Here is a 23,114-nt window from a genome sequence, read left to right as displayed (position 1 = left end):
GTATTTTTTTTTTTAGTAGAGACGGGGTTTCACCGTGTTAGCCAGGATGGTCTCGATCTCCTGCCCTCGTGATCCGCCCGTCTCGGCCTCCCAAAGTGCTGGGATTACAGGCTTGAGCCACCGCGCCCGGCCTTTTTTTTTTTCTTTCTTTTATTGAGACAAGAGTCTCGCTCTGTTGCCCAGGCCGGAGTGCAGTGGCCTGATCTCAGCTCACTGCAACCTCTGCCTCCCAGGTTCAAGCAATTCTGCCTCAGCCTCCCAGTGACTGGGATTAAAGGCATGCACCACCATGCTCTGCTAATTTTGCTCTGAGGTGAACGGCCTTTCTGCTGAAGGCTCCCCCCGGGCTCACAGGATAAGAAAAGGGATAGAGGAGCCAGGCATGGTGGCTCACCCCTGTAATCCTAGTACTTTGGGAGGCTGAGGCGGGAGGATCACTTGAGGCCAGGAGTTCGAGACCAGCCTGGCCAACATGGTGAAACCCCGTCTCTAATAAAAATACAAAAAATTAACTGAATGTGGTAGCGGGTGCCCGTAATCCCAGCTACACGGGAGGCTGAGGCAGGAGAATTGCTTGAACCCGGGAGGCAGAGGCTGCGGTGAGCTGAGATCACGCCACTGCGCTCCAACCTGGGTGACACTGTGAGACTCTCAGAAAAAAAAAAGGGATGGAGGGCCCAGAACTCCCACATGTCTGTAAATGGAGAGTGAAGGATTCAACTGTTGAAGGAAGCTCTTGCTGAATGTGGACTAGTGCTTACTGTGCATGCTATGCTTATATTGTTTTGTTTTGAAGTATAAATTGGCAGACTTTGAAAACCCTGCTTCCCCTGGTCCATCTGTGCCCCCTGAGGGAGGGATGCTCTAGCTGGGCAAGAGCTTAGACACTGCCTTGAGGGCAGCAGTAGTCAGAATGCTGTGCCCAGACCACACCCTTCATCTCCCACCAGCGGGGCCTTGAACAAGTCACTTAACTTTCTAAATGCTGTTTCCTCGTTGGTAAGTTGTAGACAACAGTACTGGCTTTTTAAGATGGCTGTCGCCTGTAGTCCCAGCTACTCGGGAGGCTGAGGCAGGAGAATGGTGTAAACCCGGGAGGCGGAGCTTGCAGTGAGCTGAGATCCGGCCACTGCACTCCAGCCTGGGTGACAGAGCGAGACTCCGTCTCAAAAAAAAAAAAAAAAAAAAGATGGTTGCGAGGATTGAATGACATAGAGTGTATGTCGTGCTTTTAACACAGAACCTGGCCCGAAGTAAGTGCTCACTAGCTTTCTATTATAAGCCAGCTCCTGAGTTCTGAAAAGACTGGGTTACTTGGAAGCAAGAGTCTCAGAAGGAGTCCCCAAAGCTGATCAGAAGCTCAGAATGGGAAGGGGCTGGGGCAGGAGGGCTGTGCTTTGATTTGCTGGGGATGGAGTCTCAGCATCGCCAGAAAGCAGAGTTCTGGAAATCTCACTCTGTCAATCATTTTGTACTTTTCAATCAAAATTCCTTTTTCCTTTCCTTTGGCTTTTGGCAGCACTCTCATGGTGAAGGTCGGTCTGCCTCAGCTGTGCTAAGACAAACAAAAGGAGGGGAGCAAGGTGTGGCAGATGGCAGCCAGCAGGGCTGCAGGGAGGGCTGGCGGATGGCAATAGGGCATCCTGTATGGCAGGGCATCCAAGCTAGGCAGCCCAGGGCGAGCTGTGAAGGGGTCATGAGCACAAAGGGGCAGCAGCTCTCCTTCACCCACCCAGGGAGTCCCTTTCTGGGCTCCTATTTTGTCATAACCTGGAGGGCTTGATATTTTGTCATTCCATCCACTACCGCCTTTTACATCTTCCCCACAAGACCGAAGATACTCCCCATTAAGAGAAGAGGCAAGTGGATTATTTGGTGTTAGGATTTGTTGTGAGGTTTGCTGACACCTTGACCATTTTTCACTGGCTGGAAATGAAAGGAACTTCCCACTTGGTCTTTGCAGGCAATTTCATTCTCTACAGGGTCCCTATTTCCTCCCCATATTCTCTCACACTCCCAGACTTCTGAAGAAGGGAGCAAACTTTGACCACGAGGAAGGAGTGGAGCTGAACTAAGAGTCCAGGGTCTTGGAGGTGAAGGGGGAATGGCCGGGTCCTCCAGTCCAATTTTCTTTGCTACCTCCCCCTCTCCTCGCTTTGCCCAGACCACACACCTGACTCTGTACTTGTCACTGCACCTGCACTGCTGAATCCACCTTTCCTGGGTCATGCCGCTGTGCTGGGTGGTCACAGACTAGGACCCTGCAGAGCCGCAGCCTCCATGTGAACTGCATTCAGGTCTGGTGCTGTGTCCTCAGTTCAGTGGCACACTTGCACCTGAACATCTTGGGGCTGGTGGGCACCAAAGGTCAGAAGCAATTCTACCCAAAGATGCTGGTGCTACCAACTAACTCCTCAAAGTAGATAATAACATATGGCTATGCCCAACCTGCACTGGCTGCTGACCCAACCCTACCCTGTCCAGCCCCTCTACCTGAGAAAACACTTTCAGCTGCCCTGGAGAAATGGTAGGATTGGCTATGTGCTGAGCCTAGCGGCACTGCAGCTCACAAGGCAGCACCGGCTTCAGGCCACTGTGGCCTTGGTGGTCCCTTTGATGGCACGGAGGTGGATAAATGCCTGCATCAGCTGACACTGAGTTTGTGGACACCAAGGACCTCTGCAGCCAGCTGGGAAATCTTTCCGAGGTCTCCCACCCCTTCCCGCTGGAGCACCCCGAGGGGCCAGGGGAGGAACCCCTACTCTATGTTCTACTCTGGTACCTAGTGCTCACAGTGAGCAGGCTGGCCCAGGGCAGCCCTCCTCAGAGCTGGAGCGCCTTTCAGGTGCCCTCTGAACAGATATTGTTCAGAATACAGAGAAACAGATGCCACCAAGGTCATCTAGCTGTGAAGTGGAGGGGCAGGTTTCAAAATCAGATCTGTCTCCAAAGTTCCTGCTCTTAACCAAAGCTGTCCCATCTTCTCACCCCTCTCCATGGCCTCTAAGTACCATATCCCAACTCTTCCAGGACTGGCATCATCTTAAGAGTCAGTGCCTTCTCTGCTCCCAGGGTCCCCACTGACTCCAACCTGCCATGTCCTCCACTACATGAACCCAGAACTGTTGTACATAATGGAACTACCTCCATGCCCATGGGTACTGTCCTGCCACCAGCCACAGTGGGAGGCACCTCTGCCTGTCCCTGTCCCACCCCAGTACCCCACCTTGACCAAGGCCATGCCCTGACCTGCCTCCAAGAACAGACCAGCAGCTCACCCCCTAGACAAAAATCACTTCCTCTTTAATTGCTGTTGAAGAAGATTCACACCACTGCCTCCAAGGAGATGGGGGGGCATTCCCCCCTTGCCCCCACCTCTCTCCCCTTCCCAATTACCTGGTCCTTTGCAAACTATTTTAGCCAGAAAAAAAAAAAAAAAAAAAGACCGGAAACCACTGACACAGACAGCCCAAGGGCTGGGTTGGCTGAGGGAGGCAGGGCTGGGCCAGGCAAGTCCGCCCTACCACCCACTTTGCGGGGATGGGGCAGGGGGCCTGGAAACCCTCCCAGCCACGTGGAATCCTCTCAGCCCTGGCTGGGAGAGGTCACGGGGGTGAGGAATGGCTCTGGAGCTGCTCCAGTGGGAGGGAGGGGCTGGACAGAAAGAATAATGGGGGAGGGGTCCCACTTTAGGGGTGCCCCCTACCCCAGATCACCACGGGCGCTGCACAGTCACAGGTACGCAGTCACGGTCACAGACACTCACAACCCGAGAGCACCCCCACCCCCACCCCGCCCCCTGCCCACCCTGGGCTTCCCCTACCCCAAAACGCCCTCCCCACCCCCACCCCCATGTTGGGGAACAAAGCAATAAATTACAAGGCCCCCTTAGCCCCCTTAGCCCGCTCCTGCTACATCCCTTCTCCCTCCCAAGATAGTAGCGGGAGGGACCCAGACTCTTGGCTCCCCCCGGACTCTTTAGCTTCCACCCATGGGTAGGTGTAAGGGGACGTCCTGGTTTCCACTACTCACGGTCCCTTTCACGGAAAGGGTTGGGAACCCCCCCACCCCCATGAGCAGCAGGGGTCCTGCCCCTCGCTGCCCTTGCCCCCTTCACTGGGCAGTGAGATGAGTATGGAAGGGGTAGGGTCTCCATATTGGCCCCAAGTCCCAGGGCTAGCCCTCCCACGTACTAAACCCTCCCTCTGGCGTGGCGTCGCCCCAGGAGCCAGCCTGGGTATGGGCTCCCGCCTTGGGATTGTTGAGTTCGGGCAGGACTGGGTCTTCTTCCCGCCCCTAGGGGGCACAAGCGGGCATGTCCAAGCGCCTAGGAGCCCGTACCGCGGGGAACGTCCCATTCCGCGAAACCCGAGCGGGTAGACCCAGAGCAATCCGAGTGTGGAAACAGTGGAGAGGGGGCGTGTTGAACTGGGGTCTCCATGCCTCGTTGGGGAGAGGGAGGTGAGTTTGTGTCTTCTGGGAGGCGTGGGGGCTGTGCCCTCGTGGGGGTAGGAAGTGCTCCCGTGGGGCTGGGTGCGGATCGGAGAGGTGAGTGGGTGCGTCTGTCCAGCGGTCCGCGCGGTGTGGTCGTGCCCAGCCCGCGTGGGGGTGGGGGTGTCTCTCCCACTGGGCAACTATACCAGCGCAACCGGGGCGTCGGCGCGGCCCACGCTAGCGGCGCTGCTCCGGCGGCGGGGGCTTGGCGTGGCGGTGATGCTGGGCGTGGTGGCCGCGCTGGGCGTGGTGGCCGCGCTGCCGCCCTCACCCGGGCAACCGTGCTGGAGAAGGATGTCGGCGCACAGCTGGCTTCCAGCCTGGCGGGCGTAGAACAGCGCCGTGCGGCCCTGGGCGTCACGGGCCGCCACGTCCGCGCCGTACTGGAGGGCGGAAACGGCCGCGTGACCGCGCGTCCCCAGGGCGCCCACACCCGGCACCGCCTCCCCCACATGGCCATGCCTACTTCCGGGGTCCCTCTGTGAAGATCGGGCTTTCCCGCGCCAGGCGTTTTCCGAGATGAGGCCTCAAAGACTCCCTTTCCTCCCCCCAGCTGACGTACCCACAGCAGCAGTTGCGTGATGACGACGTGGGCGAGCTCGGCAGCCAGGTGGAGTGGGGAGCGGAGTTGTGGGTCCTCTACGCTGGTGTCGAGCGGCCCGTGTCGCGCATGGGCCAAAAGCAGAAGAACGGTAGCCACGTCCTGGGCCTGCACGGCGGCCCACAGCTGGCGGCCCAGTGGCTCCTCCGTGGTGCTCAGCGGCGCCAGGAACAGCAGCTGCTCGTACTTGGCGCGAATCCACGACTCGCGCTCCTCCCTGCAAGACCAGGGATAAACTGAAAAGGCTCTAGGGACCCCCAGCCAGGACCTCTGCCCCTACCCAAGGGACCGTCTCAGGCTCGCACACCATCAGCAACCCTCCCCCCGCTCTGTTCCCTCACCCTTACCGCGAAGAATCCCGCGTGGGCTTGGCACGGCCTCGCGTGTCGCTTTCCCACACGTGGTTGGCCGTGTCGTTGCCAATAGCCGTCAGCACCAGGGTCAGCTCCCGTGGCCAGTCGTCCAAATCCAGCGAGCGGACGCGGGACAGGTGAGTGCCCAGGTTGCGGTGGATGCCAGAACACTCGATGCAGATGAGGGCGCCCAGGTTCAAGCTGGCCCACGTGGGGTCTGCGGACAGAGCGTAGAGGTCAGCTTCCAGCCGGGCAGCACAGTCACCCCGGCATTCACCGCCTCCAGTGAACCACACTCCCTAGCCCCTCCGCTGCCTCCTGGCACTCACTGGGGGCCCCGCAGTCCACGCAGATTGAATTCCCCTTGGCGTTCCGGATCGCCTGGATGGCCACGGCCTCGCTCTGGCTGTCTGTGCGCAGCTGCAGAGAGGGTTTGGGTTGGCACTGATTCTGCCTCCAAGCCCCACCCCCTTCTCCTCAGACACCTCTGCTCTTCTCCCACACGACTTCGGCCGTGTAGTTGCCAATGGCTGTCAGCACCAGGGTCAGCTCCTGCGGTCAGTCCTCCACCCCACCTCAAACTCTTACCTTGACCTTGCTGCTCTCACAGCATTGTAGACTGGCTAGGATCTGACTCTCGATGGCCTGGACCCAGGCATCCCGCTCCTCAAAACTGGCTGCCTCAAAGTGCCACGTCTGACCGGTGCTGGACACGATCAGGAACTCAAAGTTTTCCTCTGAGTGGGGGATGGGATGGGGTCATTAAGGGACAGAGTTCAAGCAGGGGCTGCCTTCCCCAAGCCCGTCCTCCCTGATGTCCATCCCGAGCCCCTGGGAGTGGGGCAGTGGGGGTAGGGGAAGCAGAGGGTGGGGGGCAGCAGGAAGCCCGAGCACATGCAGGGGAAGGCGGGGGCACCCCCACCCTTCTGCACCCCAGCTGAGCGCCCCTCCCGGCTCCCCACTTGTTACCTGCTTTATAAATATTTCTTAAACTACCAAAGGATTTTAGTTTCCACATTTTGCGCTTGGCTGGTTTCCCGAAGCGAAGGAGATAGAGATAGAATGGAGAGCAGAACACAGAAAGAGAGACCAAGAAAGGAGAAAAAGAGAGGTAGATGGAGAGATGGAGAGAGAGAGTGACAGAGTGCCAGAGACAAAGCAGGACAGACAGATGGGGAGAGAAAGCAGAACTAAAGTCAGTGGCCCCAGAGCAGAGTGGAGCAGAAGCCAAGAGCCATGAGAGTAGGAAGATCTGGAACCTGGGTCTGAGCACCCGGCAGAGAGCAGGGGCAGCAGGGATGGGTTATCAAGACCAGCGAGGAGCTGGGCCTCTGGGAGGAGAAGGGAGGGTCAGGATCTGAGTGAACACGGGGGAAGAGGGAAGAAGCTGGGGCGCAGGGCTGAGACGAGAGGGCCCTGGGGCTGGTGGCGGTGGGGGTGTGGGGAATCACTGAGGGACAAGAATGGGGATCACTATGGTCAAGGGCTGTTGGGGAGCACTTGGCAATAGAAAGTTATTCGGAGAAGACTGCGTGTGGTGGCTCACGCCTGTAATCCCCACCACCTGTAATCCCAGGACTTTGGGAAGCTGAGGCGGGCGGATCACGAGGTCAGGAGATCGAGACCATCCTGGCTAACACAGTGAAACCCCATTTCTACTAAAAAATACAAAAAAATTAGCCAGGCGTGGTGGCGAGCACCTGTAGTCCCAGCTCGCCTACAGCTCGCCAGGACTTTGGAAGGCTGAGGCAGGGAAATGGCGTGAACCCCGGAGACGGAGATTGCAGCGAACCGAGATCACGCCACTGTACTCCAGCCTGGGTGACAGAGCGAGACTCGGTCTCAGAAAAAAAAAAAAAAAAGAAAAAAAGAAAGGAAAGAAAAGAAAAAGGAAAAAAAAAAAAAGAAAGAAAGTAAGTTATCGGGAGAAGGGACTGGGTGGTCACAGAATCCAGGATTTGGGAAATCAGGGGGAGATGCAGAGATCAGGGGCTGAGTCACTGGGGATGGGTGGGGGGCTTCTGGGTGCAGGGGCTGGGGTGGTAAGTGGAGTTGAGGGAAGGAAGAGGAACTAGAACATCCTTAGGAGAGGGAGCAGGAGCTATAGACATGGACGTCATTGAGAATAGGGGCTGGGGAAAGGAATTGGCTGGGGAACAAGGAAAGAAGGACGGGGTTGGGGGATGTCCACCCACTCTTTCACTAAGTTGTTTGCAGTGGTAATGGTCGTCAAGCACTCAGCTTGACTTCCTCCTGCCGCAGGAGTTAGCCCGGGGAGCTGATGTTGGGGATGAGGGTTCCGGGTGGGAGTGGAAGTGCCTGCCAGAGCCTCACCTTCAGCCTGCCCAGTAGAGCCTTCAGTCTTGGATGGTGTTGTCAATTTTTTCCTCCTCTGTTTCTTCACCATGGGAGAAGGAGGGGGTTCTCGACTCAGGGGGCTCAGGTCTCCAGATGGGGTACAGTCTTAGGGAGGAAGACACAGCTGCCTCAATAGCCCCCTCCACATATTTCCTGATTTCTTGATAGCCTGTCTCATTCCCTGAACTACTTTGGCATTTTAGGGCACCCCTCCTCAACTGTCCCTCTCCAGGAGTTCCCCCTTGATCATTCCTGGGGAGGCAGGCAGATGAGAGGTTTAGAGTCAGACCTGCACTCAGATCCTGGTTCTACCACTTACTTACTGGCTTTAAGACCTTGAGCAAGGCACTTAATCTTCTGAGCCTCAGTTTCTTTATCTCTGAAATAAGAATAATAATCTTGACCTGACAAAACTGTTGTGAGGATCATCTGTTTACAATGTGTCATTTGCATACTATATATATATATTTTCAAACATGTCAAACACGGCTGACTATGTACTAGACAATATTCTCAGTTTGTTTAAACCTCATAGCAACCCTCTGAGGTAGAAACTATTATTTCCACGTTACAGATGAGGAAACTGAGGCATGGAGAGGTCAAGTAACTTGCCCATGTGGCAAGCCAGGATTCAAGCTCAGGCAGTTGACGTTAGAGTCCACTTGTCTTAACCATTATGATAGACATGGTATGACTGAGCTTGGTGTTCATGTGTGGGGCTCCATGTGTTCACTCATGCATTTATTCCAACCTCCAAGCCTTCACCCCAAATTCATTTCCCACACCCACCCTATTTGGGTGTAGAAGACAATGGATGGAATTTCATCCCCTCTGACCTGTGCTGAGGGCTCGGGCCAAATTCCGGTCTGGCTTCAGCAGGTGCTTGGATGTCTGATCTGGTGGTGGCTGCAGGGAACTAGGGCTGGGGCTAGGGCTTGGCATGGGAGTAGTGACTTCTGTCAGAAAAAGATGAAACCTCAGTGAGCCTCTCTTTCTTCTGGCCCCATTCCTTACATGGTCCCTCTTTATTACCCAGCTTCCTACTCGCCCAGTGCCAGCCCCCAGTTCCCTCTTACTCCTCCTTTTCCCCAGCCCTGGCCTCTCTCCTGCTCCTATGTCATAAGCCCTACTCACCCGGGCCTTCGCCCATCTGGACAGTGCTCATGTCCTTGACGAGTCCGTTGATGCTGGCTGAGGGGCCAAACGCAGAGATGGCCCTCGGGGGCCGCTTGCCCGGGACTTTGACTGTTGTTCGCAGCAAGTCCATCTCCTTGCCGTGAGTACTGTGGATGTAATCCTGGAGGGGTACAGGGCCGAGAGTGTAGGGAAGTTGGGGTCCTTGGTATGCTGGAAAGCGGTTAATATGCTACAGAATAGAGAGGGACTGGAGAGGGGGCCTTGGGGGCCAAATGGGTTGTGATGAGCATCTAGGGGATGGGCCCATCAGACTTGATCCAGCATTGTCTCCTCCAGGAAGCATTCCCTTCCTGGGTGCTCTCCCACTAGACTACAAGTTCCTGGGGCAATGCATTTACCTTTACATTCCTGGCATGGGCACATGGCAGGCTCTTAACACATGCCTGCTAAACTTAAGTGAACAGGACTAGCACTTCCTAGAAATGACGTTAGTGCTTTGTCAGAGGCACAGACAGGTAGAGCTTGAGGGAAATCCAAAGCTGGCCAGTGTGGCCCAGTTTCTGCCACTCACGTTAATGCTGGGGTGGTAGAGTAGAAAGCCATTACTGGACAGGGTTACATATTTCTTCTTCCATTCTTTGTTCAAGGAATTGCCACTTCGTTTTAGTAGGAAGCTCTGGAGAAAGTGAAAAGACACATGGAGGGAGAAAAGCCAACTAAGACCAGCTGCCCCTAGCCTGCCCCAGCCCCAGACCACTCACCTGTTTGATGGGGATGGCTCGTCCACTCCCTGTTGTCTCTCCCCGACTATCCAAGCTCCGTTTCTCGGAGTCACTACCCCGACGATTCTGGAATGGTTATTGGAATCAGTTTAAGGAGGGGAGGGATAGAGGGATACACTGATGTGAGGATAAGGAAGACAGAGGAAGAAGGGCCCAACAGAGGAGTCTAGGGACTAGGGAAGATGGGCAGGTCATGGGGGACAGGAGGATGGGGGTCAGCATGTCCATACCGCAAAAAGGCTGGTCCTACGCTTGGCTGCCCGGTGCAGGGACCCTGGGGTGCTCAATCCAGCCACTGCAGCTGCCTCAGCTCGGAGCTCCCGGTGACCAACATTCGGTGAGGATGGGAGAGAAGAAGAGTAGTCGCTAGTGTGGCCCCCGTTACTAGCCTGGGAGCATATGGAAGAGTCAGCAGAGCTGAGATGCCCCTTACCCTACCAAGCTACACTCATATCTAGTTACGGGGAATTTGAGACATTCCTTGATCACCTCACCCTTTATTTATATTGTCATTAATAATTTTTAAAATCCTCACTAACATTGTGACAGTGCTTTAAATGTTGCAAAGGTTGAATCACAAGTATTATGTCATACAATCTTCCTGATAGCCTTGGGAGGTTAGGTGAGTTGCTTAAGGACACTGCAAATGATGTCTCAAATCTGGTTGACTTCCAGTCCAATGCACTTTCTGCCAATAGTTTCACTGCCATTTCCATCTGTTTCCCCACTCCCTGAACCTCCTTGGGTACTCTGTACCTGTCCTAGGATCCCCAGCCCTTCTGCATCTTACCAGCCCCTCTGCAGACTCTGAAACCCCAACTCACCTGGCCAGCTACCGGAGTGGATGCAGCTGAGTGGCTTGGGGAGCTGGGCAGGGACTTGCAGGCAGCCAGAAGCTGTTGCTGCTTGCGCAAGGTCACCACCTTCTGGGCCACTGAGGGGAGTTGAGGGAAGGAGGTGTGAGCAGGCCAAATACCCAAGACCACCCCCTTCCATGCACAGCTTTGATAAATCCCCAGTAGACAACACAGGACCCAACTTCCTTGTCACTGTGGCCTCCATGCCACCTGTGGCCTTGCCAGCTCCTCCAGCCCAGAAAGACCTTGTGACTATTAAGCAAACCTCTGGCCTCCCCGATCTCTCCTCCTTCCCACAAAGGCTAGTTTCCTGTCAGTCACAGAGAGAGGCCTGGATGCCAGGCCCCTTGCTCTGGCTTCCCACATATACTGGAGATCACCACACTCACCCTCCTGGAAGACCCGATCCACATTAAGCCCATAGGTTGCACAGGTCTCATAGTAGCTGCAGCGTTTCATGTCCGCGCACAGAGCTCTGGCACGAGCATCTCCCACCACCCGAGGAGAGGAAGCACTGATCCTGTCTGATGGGATAGGAAAGGGGCAGGATTGAAGAAGGAGCCCCGCCTTGTTCGATTTTTCACGATTCCCTTATCCCTGTGCTGGGCCCTCAGGCTGGGCCCACTGGGGATGGGGTGTGAGAGATCATCTTTTCTGTGACCAGGTGGAATGAGAGTACATAAGCCCTTTCTGAGTACTGGGCCCAGTTCACACACCTAGCTGTGTATGAAGAGGATGGGTGAGCTGTGTGTGTATGTGTATGTGTGTGTGTCCTCAAAGAATACTGAGTGGTGCTTCCTGACAAGGGCTACATAGCTGAGACCCAGGTGTGAGCAATAATCACCCTGCCCTGCAAATCCATCGAAACCTGAACTGGTGGGAGGACACCAGCTTGTGAACTAGGAAAAGGTTGGGTACCCATGGGTCATGGCTGGACTGCCCACTCTGCAGCAAGAAACCAGGAGGCAAGCAACAGGTGGAAGCAGGCACCAGCAGAACAGGCATCCAGACCAAGTCCCACCAGCTCGACACAAGAGAGTGCTGGAAAAGCATTTCCTGGCCCTGGCAGAGTCTGGGAGCCTCTGAGTCACTTCTTTGAGAATTAAAAGGTTTTCTGCTCTCTTCATCATTTCCTTTGTGCTTTCGCTTTGTTTTTGGATAAGTTCCTTTAAAAGGTGCCAGTCTGACCCAGCTGTTGCAAAAAGGAAGACGGAAAAGGTTTCCCATCCACACTAGGACTTGAGATTTTCTGTGTCTTGTGATGGTGGCACCGGGAAATGGCAATGTCAGAACACAAGGTAGGTGACATTTCAGGAGAGGCAAGGAGATGGCTACTATAGCTGTCCTTTCTTCCCTGGAGATCCCCTTTTCTCTGCTCAGACCTTGGGAAGTTATTGTTTGGTTTCATGACTCCCTTATTTGGAGACCAGGCTCCCTCCAGAAGAGTACTGTAATCCAAGTGGCCGTTTCCACACCTTACCAAGTTCTCGACCATGTTGAGCAATATCCCAGTAGCCTCCTCAGGGCCTCCCTTGAAAGCAGTGCTTTCCTAACCCCTCCTTACCTTGTGTCCCCACCAGTGCCAAGGCCAGGCCTCCTCGTCCCTCCCCACGAAGGGAACTCAGCTGCCCATGGAGACAGCTCACAGCCTGGAAACTGTTCTCATCCTCCAGGCTGAAGACGAAGATCACAGCATCTGCCCAGCCTGAGAACTTGCGGGGAGTGAGGGAGCAAATGGAAAGTCAGGCAGGTCTACTTCTCTGGACCCAATCCAGATGGAGACCTGGGAAACCACAGCCCTCTTCCTTGGCCAGTGCTGACCCCAGCCAGCCTGTCCCCCACCACCTCCACCCTCACCTTGGCATCAGGTGCCCCAGCTTCCTCTCGGATTAGCACCAGATGTGTTTGCCCATCCACCAACATCTCTTTCTTGTACTGCTCACCTGTACAGAAGAGTTGGAAAGGGTAATAGGTCAGAGGTGACAGGTCACCAAACCTCCCCATGCTCCCAGTGCTTTTGCTATTATGGCCTCATCCTTCCCCCCCTCCTCCGGTCTCCATACCTGCCTAATCATTGATCTCACTCCTGGATCCCTAACCCCAATCGTTAGCTTACTATGGCTCTTGAGAACTCACTCTCTGTCTTCTCCAGCACCTGGTATGAACCGGTCAGGAATCGGTGGATGAGCGATGACTTCCCACTCCTGGCGTCGCCCAGCACACCCTGAGGGCAAGGATGTGGAGCAGAAATTGTGGGATGTAAGAGAAGGCAGGATGCGTGGGTCTGGACACTCCAGAAAACCCAGAGAGATAAATCACCCAAGCAGGCCCTACAGCGCCTGGATGATAGTCATTCCAGAAAGAGCAGCTGGGAGGATCAGAGCAGCTGGGGGGATCGGAGCAGCTGGGAGGATCAGAGCAGCTGGAGGGATCGGAGCATTTGAGAGGATCAGAGCAGCTGGGGGGATCGGAGCAGCTGGGAGGATCAGGGCAGCTGGGGGGATCGGAGCAGTTGGGAGGATCAGGGCATGAGTGTGGTAAGAAATGATCCCAAGCTCAAAGTGGAGCACAAGCTGAAGAATGTCAGCAATTCAGTACGTTTTTTTGTGTGTGTTTGGTTGTTTAGAAAACAAACTAGACGTGTGTGTGTGTGTGTGTCTGTGTGTGTGTGTTTGTAGCATGTCACAGCTCTAGGCACTAGTTGGAAAACTTTACCCAATTCTAGGCAACACAACATGAAGGCCAAAGGGCAGATGCCAGAAGTGAGAAGCCTGGAGGAGGACCATGAACAAACAGGAAAAAGGGGATGGCTGCGTAAAGACTAGAGAGGAAAAACTTGTGAGGAAGATGTAGCAAATTCCCAGGTTGGTGCTATGAAGGTAGACTCTCAGAAGAACTGGAAAACGATTCCCTATTCTCAGAGAGAGAGAGAGAGAGAAAAGGAGAGGTGAAGGGAGAGAGCTGAGAGTGCAGTGGGTGGGAGGTCAGCCTTCCCTATAGGCAAGGGGACTGGGATACCTACCAGGCGCAGTTCAGGAATGGAGCGGCTCAAAGTCCATTCCTGGCTATTGATCACAGCCTCTGTAATGGGAGAAGGGCAGTAAGAGGGGAGGCTCCTGGCTCAGGAGGACCCCCAACACTGAGCCACCCCTCCTCCCTCTGCAGCTTTCCAAACCCCCTGAACCCTGCCTGCACTGGAGAGGTGTGTGGTACAGACAGGTTTGAGGGTGGTCCCCAGGCCTCCCATCCCAGCCGCTCTCCCCCAGCTGTTGCTGCCGCTCAGTGGTTGCTTAGCAACGGAGCTAGCAAGACAAAAATACTTCAGTTGGCATCTCCCTTAAAGCACATCCCCAAACGCGGGTCCCGGCCCCAGACAGGGAGACCAGGGCTCTGACAGTGGCAGGTTCTTCCCTCTGGAAAAAGAATAGAAGAGGAGCTCCTCCCTAACCCACTGGTTCCGAGGGCAGACCCTGAAAGGAGGTGCTGAAACATAGAAGAGAGTGTGTCTTCCCCAACCTCCATTCCACAGAACAGAAACTGAGGTGAGGGGTTTCCCTCCCCTTCTTCAAGGTCAACGGCACCGTGGCCCTGTACCCCTCCCCACAACCCAAGGGAAAGAGCTAGGATTTTCCTATGCCTCCATCTCCCACACCCTCCCCACAAACGCCCTCCAAAAGAACTGTGGGGAAGGGCTCCATCGCCTGGCCAAGAGAAGCCACAGGCCTGGGGGAAAGGATGCTCCTTCCGCCCGCCGGGTCCAGCCCCCGCGCCTGACACCGGCCGGACGTTCCCGGGGCGCCGCAGCTGCGGCGGGAACTCTGGGATCCGGAGCCATCTGCTCCCACCCGCTCTGGAGCCAAACCCCGGGGGCCGCCTCCGCTCCCGGACCCGCCTCCTCTCCCGGGAGTGTGAGCCGAACCAAGAGTCTCCTGCTTATCTCCTCCAGTAAGAAAATAGTAATAATAATAGACACCCTGCCCCCGTAAAAAAACACTACCTTCCCCGTACCGCCTCCCAAGTCTCCCAGGGTACGGATTGCCTTTGCAGCAGTTCCGCTCCCACTGACTCACTCCGGGGTCAGCCCCGGGTGGGTTTCAGTGCGGCTCTGGGGAGGGGGCTGGCAATGGGGGAAGTGAGGCTTCCTATCCGCCCCCTCTCACTTCACATTTAAATATTATGCACGTCCCAGCCCCCGCACACTCGCGTACCGCTCAATCCGCCTTCACCGCACGGAAAACATCACTAGCCTGCTCTCAGCCCAGGGGACGACTGGTCCCTGGCTAGAAGCTGCCTGCAAGGTCACTGTCATGCCACCTGCCCCAAATGCTCAGGGGAAACTGAGGATTCCTCATCCCCTTCACCTTCAACGTCCCTCTAATTACGGCAAATCCCCGTTTCCATGCTCCCAGAGTTCAGCTGAGGCTGGAAGTGGGGTCCTGGGCTACTCTGGGAGCAATTTTCTAGTCGCTCTGACCAAGGGCATTATTTTCCCAGAAAGCTCTGAGGCTCTCTTAGTCCCTCTGAAATCAAGTCATTTCTCATGTCGCACAATGTAGCTACTCACCCCGCTTCAGAACTCCTATTCTTTGCCCCAATTCTTGGCAGAGGAGTGAGCTTGGTTCATCCGCCCACCCCAGAGTAAAGCTTCCCTAGTCTCCTGCACCTCGCTCCTCCACCCCAAGCTGAGCATTCCAGGTACCCTTCCCTTCGTGTTCTCAAGCCCTGACTCAACTCACTAGGGGAAGCGCGGAGCTCGGCGCCCAGCAGCTCCCTGGACCCGCTGCCAGAAGACAGGCTGGGGGGTCCGGGAAGGGGCCCGGAGCCAGGAGGCCCTCCTGTGCTCTTGGTGAAGATGCCGCTGATAAACTTGAGCATCTTGCGATCACGAGTGGACGCTCGGCCCCCCTCCCGGCCCCGTTTCAGCCCTGGAGCTGGAGGCTCCAGAGTGATTGGAGGTGCAGGCCCAGGGGGCTGCGCGGAAGCGGCGGTGACAGCAGCGGCTGGAGTCGGAGTTGGTGGGAGGGTTAGCGGAGGAGGAGAACCGGCAGGCTGTCCCGGATGCAAGTCACTGTTGTCCAAGGTCTTACTCTTGCCTTTCCGAGGAGACAACTTCCCTCGGGCTCCGGCCCCAGCCCCAACCCCACCAGAGGTCGCAGCTGTAGCGCCCCCTCCCTCGGCGGCGGCGGCGGTGGCGGCGGCAGAGGCAGAAGCTCCAGTCCCTGCGCTGCTCTTTGACCCCTTGACCCTGGGCTTGCCCTCGCTTTCGGGCCATGACAGGCGGCTACCCGCGCCCTTGCCCCCGCTGGCTTTGGCTCCACTCGTGGTCACGGTTTTGCAAGGCTTGGGAGCCGGCGGAGGAGGCGCCACCTTGAGCCTCCGGCTGCCGGTGCCAGGGTGCGGAGAGGATGAGCCAGGGACGCCGCCGCCTGCCCGGCCTTCGGGCTCCGGGCCGCCCCAGCTCGGGCTGCTGAGTAGGGGGCGCCGGGAGGAGGTGGGAGCGCCCCCAGGCTTGGGGTCGGGGCTCAGCCCCCCGGAGAGCGGGGGTCCCGGAGGGGCGGCCCAGAGGGAGAGGCGGCGGCCGGGAGCGGGGGAGACTGGGCGGGCCGGACTGGCTGGAGCCGGGGACAGGGCTGGGGGCTCCGCGCCCCCGGTGCCCGCGCTGCTGGTGCTGATCCACAGCGCATCCTGCCGGTGGAAGAGACGTTCGTGCCGCTTCTTGCCCGGCTCCTCCGCGCCTCGGGGGCTGCCAGGATCCCCAGTCTCGGAGCCTCTGGCACCGGTGGCGCCGGCCGCGGCCGGAGACGGAGAAGGCGGCGGCGGAGGCACCGACTCGAGCTTAACCAGGGTCAGCGAGATGAGGTAGGTCGTTGTCCGGCGCTGAAGCGCGCCCGCGCCCCGGCTCATGGGGCCCGGAGACCCCCGAGCTGGGGAGGGGAGGGGACTCCCCCGAACTGCCTCAGGGGGGCCCGGCCATGGGGCCGCCCTGCTCGCTGCCCCCAGCCCCTGGACCCCGCTGAGCCCCCGGCCCGGCTCCGCTGTCGCCGCCGCCTCCGCCGCCTCCGCTTGCGCCCCCCTCCCATCACATGGGGCGCCCCCTCCCCATGCTCCCCGCCCTGCGCCCCCACCCTCTTGGAGCCCTGGGACCTTGGTGCTGCTCCAGGGAGGCGCGCCGGACCGTCCACCCCGGCCTGGGTGGGGGCGCTGAGATGGGTGGGGGAGGGCGGGGAGGACAGTAGTGGGGGCAAATGGGGGAGAGAAAGGAAAAGGGGGCAGAAAAGGAGACCGGAGGCTAGGGGAAAAGACCCAGTGCGGGGGAGGCAGGAGCGGGGAATTGGGACTCAAGGGACAGGGGCTGCGGATGCGATCGGAGAGAGGGTCTTGAGGAGGGTGGGAAGCTAGTGGGGCTGGCCGTGCGGGGGATTCGCAGGGGCGCGGGGAGGATGCTGGGGATGGAGATACAGGAGGCGGCGGGGGAGGAAAGAGAGAACGGGAGGTGGGTGGGAACCCACGGGTCTGGGGTCTGGGAGGGGAGGGGCGTGAGATCCGGGCGAAGAGTCCGGGGGCCTCGCCCGGGCTTGGCTTGGTCCGGATGCGCGCTGTGTCCGGGCGCTCCCCTCACATTGAGGAGGAGGCGGCCCCCAGGCCCCCCCACCCTATCTCCCCCCCACCTTTTCTCCACCAGCACCGATGTCTGCGAGGGCGGTGCAAAATCCAGGACTGGATTTCTCTCCCAAATCCTGGGCTGGATTTCCTGGGACTTGGACTCACCTCCTCCAACAACCTAGCCCCCTCCTCTCGCACACCAAGGTTAGGAAGCGCGACTGCGAGGTATGGCATTTAGGGATAAGGGTGAAAATCGATCTATTGGGTGAACAGGCCGCGGTGAACAGAGCAAACCCAGGGTCACTGTCAATTCTGGGGAAGCTGAAGTGGGAAAGCGGGGGCCCTAAAATCCCTTCCCCCAGGATCTCGTCTCCCCCAGGTACCTGGACGCGTTCCCTTTCTCATGACCCAACTCCCTTTCCCACTCACACCCCCACACTTAATACTTTGATGGGGCCAAGACTTGAGCTCGACTGTCCCAAAGTGAACTTGGAAAATGTTCCCCAGGGATGGGGACAAACTTAGCAGGGTAGGAGAGAGGGGAGAGATCTGAGCGCTGGAGAAGCCCAGGCCACAGGGTAAGTCAAAGGCTCCAGCTCTAGGAGGAGGGAGAAGGATGTGTCTTAGACTGATACCCCCCCATGCCAAAATGCATCCAGTCTCCATAGCAACCGTAGCTCCAAGAGTGCCTCAGAAACAGGGGGCAGAAGCAGAGAGGGATCCGTGTGTATGGTGGGTGGGAGACCAACCGGGGGATGATGAATTAGTGGAGGCACTGCCCTCAAACCTGGTTACTCAAAGGTGGGGGATTTCACTCCCCAAGTATAAGGACCCTTCAGTTGAGGCAGTGAGAGCCAGCCTCTTCAGAGTTCCCTTTCAGTCTCCTGAGGTTTGCTGAGTGGGATTCTTACGGAAGGTTAAAGAGGAGGCAGATGAGTGAATGGAAACGGTCTGCTCCTTGTCCCCCACACCTCTAGGGGTCTTGGAGTTCAAGGCTGTCTATCCTCCAGCCAGGTGAGAATCCTAAGTGGTTAAGCCAAAGTGGAAAAGTGGTTGAGACCCCTTGGGGGTGGGGTAAGATGGGCGAAGGAAGTTCTCTCTGCAGCCTTGGAGACCCCTTCCCGGGACTTGGGGAGTCACAGCGGTCCCCTGATTTGGCATCCCACCCTCCTGACGCAGCTGAGACTATAATAAGTGCTGCCGTGGGCGGCTCTTGGAGGCAGGAGCCCGCAGCGTGCTCGGCCTGGTGGGGGGCTGAGGGTGGGGGGGGCTGAGCCAGGATGCCACGAGCCCTTTGTTCTCCCAGAGGCCTGTACCCAATCCCTCCAGTGTTCTGTCCTGGGGCTCAGCAGCTTCTCCCTCCCTCCCTACAGAACCAGGATGATACCATCCCCAGGACAGGAGACCCTTCAGTAGTGTTTTTTGATGGAGATGGTGAAGGAGAATTGTTGGCTCTGGCTTAAACTTCCCTCCTTTGATGGCCTCAGTTTTCCTTTATGTTCAATGGGAACAGAATACTAATTCTTAAGAGGAGTAAAACAAATCACTTATGAGGAATGGAGCCTTCTCAGGGATTTCAGCCTCCACCCCTCCTCACCCCTCTCCCTCTCCAGAGGGAGCACAGCTTTTCTCCCTGGCCTAAACCACTCTTCTCCTTTATTATTATTATCATTATTATTTTTGACAGGGGTGGGGCATAGAGTTCCTCCCTAGGAGGCCCCATGGGCCACTCCCCCTTGGTCTGCCTTTCCAAACACTAAGGCTGTCAGGGGAGACTTCAGGTGTAGTTCCTGGCAAAGGGTGTGGGACAGGAGATGAGAGGGGCACTAGCCTCTGAAGAGCAATAGGAAGGGGATCATCAGCTGGTCCCACTAGGCATCCAAAGCAAACCGTTCCTTCCCCAAGTTATACTCTGGTGTACCAGCAGAGAGGTCTGGCAGGAAGTGTCCTTGAGGGAAAGAATGATCTGTTGAACCCCCAGGTAGGCAGGTAACAATGGAGAGGACTGAAATGGCTGGAAGAGATCAGGATATGATGGAGGAAGTGCTTCCACCAGATATTTTTCATGAGCAAAGAAGGCTGCTTTTGTTAGCTCTTTGCCACATCAGAGGTGAATGAAATGAGAGCGAGCTGGAAACAACCTCCAGTTCCACCAGTTCGTCAGTGGTAGGGCCTTGTGGATGGAGAGAAGCTGTTCCTGCCAGGGCTCCACCACAGGATTGAAGGCTGGGGTGGGCAGGAGGATGTGGCGGATGGTGTTGCCATGGCAGCACTTCCTCCCTGTGTTGTCATCACTTGCTCTAATGGCACTAAGGAGGTAGAGCGGAAGGTGTGTGGGGGGAAGACAGGAACAGGAGCAAGGGGAGGAGAGGGGACCAAGAAGAGTTCTGGGGACCTATCTGCACTCTGGCTCTGCAGAGCATGGTGTGTGAGAGTTAGTATGCGCTTGGGAGCCTAAGATTCTCTGCATGGTGTACTTCAATGTGCATGCGTGTGTGTGTGTACGTGTGTGCATGTGTCTCTCTACAGCTGGAGAACAAGAGGTCACTCATCCTTAGTGGGTCCTGGGAATGAAATCATTATCCAGTCCCAGAACCTGCTGCTCCAGACTGCTTCCTGTTCTGGACTCCCCAGGCAGGGACCAAGTCTACCATGAGTCTGTCACAGCCTATCTTCCCCATGCTCACACATTTCCTCATTGCCAAGGTCAGCTCAACAGGGACCTGTATTTTGATCTCCTGGGAGAAGGATCAGAGCAGGGAAAGAGACAGAATGATACCTCCCATGTCTTTTTCCATCCTCTCTAAATGTATTCTTCCCCAGAGTCCCAGCTCCATCTTGGGGACTAGGAAGTAGCTGACTGGGAAGTGATATATGATACAGCTAACCCGTCTATGCACCTGCTAGTCCCCGATACACCCAAGTTGAGGGCTGACCTTTCTCTTACCTTGAATGCTGTCTAATGAGGCCTGGATGCTGTCCTGAAGTTCAGGGTCGTCCACTCTCTCTGCCAGCTTCCTGAGGCGTTTTAGAGCCTGCTTGGCCACCTCATGTCGTTTGACTTCTGCTCTCACTGCAGCTACAACGAACTGCCTCTGGGCATGCATGTTGCCCAGACCTGTCTTTCCAGGCTAACAACCACCTCTGGCCCTGAGGCCCATGGCCTTACAGCCCCCAAACCTCAGAAGGCCCCTTCTGCTGTGCCCAGAACTCCCCGCCCCTGCCCGCCCTTCCGTCTATAGACCTCACTTCCTGACTGGTGAGTTTCAAACCCACAGCCTGGGACAGCACTAACTCCTGCACCTCCCACCCCCTCTAGTGTTGGCCCATCAGCCCTGCCAGCCAGCCCCTGCTATGATTTCCCAGCCAGGTGGATGGAGAGATCTTAACAGTGTCCCAGGGCCTCCTGTGGGAGGTGGTTAATTAAAATGGGTGTTGGTTCTGGGAGAATATGGCAAGCTAGGTCCCAGGTGCAATCCTAAACTCTTGATGACCTGCAGATTTCGAACTCTCACAGGAATTTATGCACACTTGGTCTGTTACCTTCACAGCCCTGCATTCTAGTGTACACTTGTACCCATCGCTCTGGCTACATATCCCAATAAGCTCTGTATCCTTACGCCTTACAACGTAACCCTTTTTCAGTCAGCTACCCACTGAGGCCACCTCCTGTTCAAAAGGGCCAAGTGAGGCCAGGCGTGGTGGCTCATGCCTGTTATTCCAGCACCTTGGGAGGCTGAGGCAGGAGAATCACTTGAACCCAGGAGGTGGAGGTTGCAGTGAGCCAAGGAGGTGGAGGTTACAGTGCAGTGCACTGCAGCCTGGGTGACTTAGTGAGACTCCATGTCAAAAATAAATAAATAAATAAATAAACAAATAAATAGGCCAAGTGATTACGGGGAAAATGAGTTATGAAGGAGGAAAGTAACCTATAAAAAGACAAAAACTACCATGTTCCATGTTCAATCAGTTTCATAATAATTAACATGACTATAACACTTAATAGTTTACAACCTACTTTCATATATATTATCCTCATGACAGCCCTGAGGGGTAAGATTATTTATACATATTCTGACTAAAAGGAAACTAAGGCTCAGAGAAGCCATTAAGAGGTGAAACAAAGACATGGATTTAGGTCTTCTGATGTTATTTTATTTTTACTTTTTTATTTTTGTTTTTTACCAAGCACATAAAGCCAGATTGATTATAATTTTAATACCCCTTTCACTACACCACACAACCAAAATGCTTGTCAGCCAGTTCCCCTTCTAATACCATTGTTTTGCCCTTGATTTAGGACCTGAAAGAAAAGAAGGTAGATGAGGAATTGAAGGAGACAATGAAGATGGGAGACAATGAAGATGGGAGACAACTGAAGGAGACAATGAAGTAGGAAGGGGATGTAGGTGGGGAGTGAGGGGGTGGGAGGTGGGAGGTAGTGGGTAGTTTGACTTAATTACTTTGTTTACACTGGACACCTGTAATCCTAGCACTTTGGGCGGCCCAGGCAGGCAGATCAGCTACCGTCAGGAGTTTGCCACCATCCTGGCCAACATGGCAAAACCCTGTCTCTACTAAAAATACAAAAAAATAGCTGGGTGTGGTGGTGGGCACCTGTAATCCCAGGTACTCGGGAGGCTGAGCCAGGCAGAAGAATTGTTTGAACCCGGAAGGTGGAGGTTGCAGTGAACTGAGATCGCGCCACTGCACTCCATCCTGGACTACAAAGGAAGACTCTGTCTCAAAATAATAGTAATAATAAATTACCCTGTTTCAAGACCCAAACACCTCTCTGGCCCTGTCAAATATCTCTTCTGCATACCTTTTTGATATTAATTTCTGAAAGTTTATATCAATACTGTGTCGTTAGACATAAGGGAATTAAAGTTGGAATTGCCCACAGGAACCTGTAAAATGACCTGAAAAGTAATAATTAACATTGAGTGTTTACTATGTGCCAGGTACTGTTCTAAGTATTCTACATATATTAACTCATTTAATTCTCACAACCCAAGAGGTAGGTGTGTTGTTACTTATCCCCGTTTTACAGATGAGGAAACAGGCACAGACAATTTCTAAGTGCCTGGCCAAAGGTTACACAGCTAGAAGTGGCAATCCAAGTGGCAATCTGACTGTGGCAGTAGACTATAGAATCTAAGTATACACAAACGTAAATCATTCTGTTGAGTTGATTAGAGAGTTTTCTTTTTTTGTTCCTACTGTTTCTTTCTCCTGGGGAGAGAAGGATTATGCCTTTCCCCACCCCCGTGAAAAGGACGGTTTGTCAAAGCACTTACTAGATAATAAAGTCACTGATCAGTCCACCCGTAAGTGAAAAGGTGGAGACTCCTTCCCTTTATCCTCTTGCCTGTCATTTTTTGCAAGCCCTGGATCAGGCGTGTACACTGAAAATGCTGAGCACACCCGTGTGTGCACTTGTGGCAATGCCACACACAATGCGCTGGCCTGAGGCCGCTATTTCCACACTGAATTTCTGCCATATTCACACCCCTTTTAGGAGGGTATATGGTACACGACATGGGTACTGGCGGACACACAAACGTATGATGATTTGCTGGGTGTTGCTGTGTCCAACCCGCGGACTCTGTGGCCGGGCTAAATAAGCTCAATATGTGGCTCCTTTGGGTGTTCCCGAGCGTGACGCATTAACAAAACAATGGCGTCATCATGAAGTCACTGCAGCACAGGGGGAAGGGAGGGCGGAAGGGCCCTCCCTTTCTGCCCAGCTCTCGGAGCGGCCCCCCACCCGCCCCTCCCGCCGTGTTCCCTTCACCTAAATTCCTCCAGAGCCGTCTCCCTCGAATTAGCCCTCTCCTAACTCCGACCACAGAAAGCTCAGCTTTCAACTCAAGCTTTTGGAGTTTAGACTGTTGTCCCTGAGACAATCTCTAGAAGCCCTGCCCCT

At 55.5% G+C, this 23,114-nt stretch overlaps 1 protein-coding gene across 4 annotated transcripts; it reads right to left on the bottom strand.

The window, feature by feature from the left end:
* Positions 1 to 1,872: 1,872 nt before the first annotated feature.
* On the bottom strand, positions 1,873 to 20,417 carry AGAP2 (ArfGAP with GTPase domain, ankyrin repeat and PH domain 2). Of its 4 annotated transcripts, none has more exons than XM_033221488.1 (19): positions 15,319 to 20,031; positions 13,605 to 13,663; positions 12,719 to 12,806; positions 12,440 to 12,525; positions 12,147 to 12,294; positions 10,972 to 11,106; positions 10,550 to 10,659; positions 9,956 to 10,114; positions 9,705 to 9,791; positions 9,515 to 9,619; positions 8,941 to 9,103; positions 8,643 to 8,762; positions 7,783 to 7,911; positions 6,418 to 6,477; positions 6,037 to 6,185; positions 5,778 to 5,868; positions 5,443 to 5,665; positions 5,057 to 5,312; positions 1,873 to 4,877 (listed from the first exon to the last, which is right to left on the bottom strand). In XM_033221488.1, the coding sequence occupies exons 1-19, from the start codon at positions 16,484 to 16,486 to the stop codon at positions 4,635 to 4,637; spliced, it is 3,579 nt and encodes a 1,192-aa protein (XP_033077379.1). In that variant the 5' UTR covers positions 16,487 to 20,031; the 3' UTR covers positions 1,873 to 4,634. The 4 variants fall into 4 exon arrangements, with proteins under 4 accessions (XP_033077379.1, XP_033077377.1, XP_033077380.1 ...); XM_033221486.1 differs by having other exon boundaries at positions 8,643 to 8,759; positions 15,319 to 17,197; XM_033221489.1 differs by lacking the exons at positions 6,418 to 6,477; positions 15,319 to 20,031 and adding an exon at positions 20,133 to 20,417.
* Positions 20,418 to 23,114: the final 2,697 nt, after the last annotated feature.

This window comes from Trachypithecus francoisi, unplaced genomic scaffold (assembly GCF_009764315.1).
Source record: "Trachypithecus francoisi isolate TF-2019V2 unplaced genomic scaffold, Tfra_2.0 Lachesis_group11, whole genome shotgun sequence".
Lineage (NCBI taxonomy): Eukaryota > Metazoa > Chordata > Mammalia > Primates > Cercopithecidae > Trachypithecus > Trachypithecus francoisi.
The sequence above is the reverse complement of the archived record's forward strand: the minus strand, read 5'-3'. Positions and strand labels throughout refer to the sequence as shown.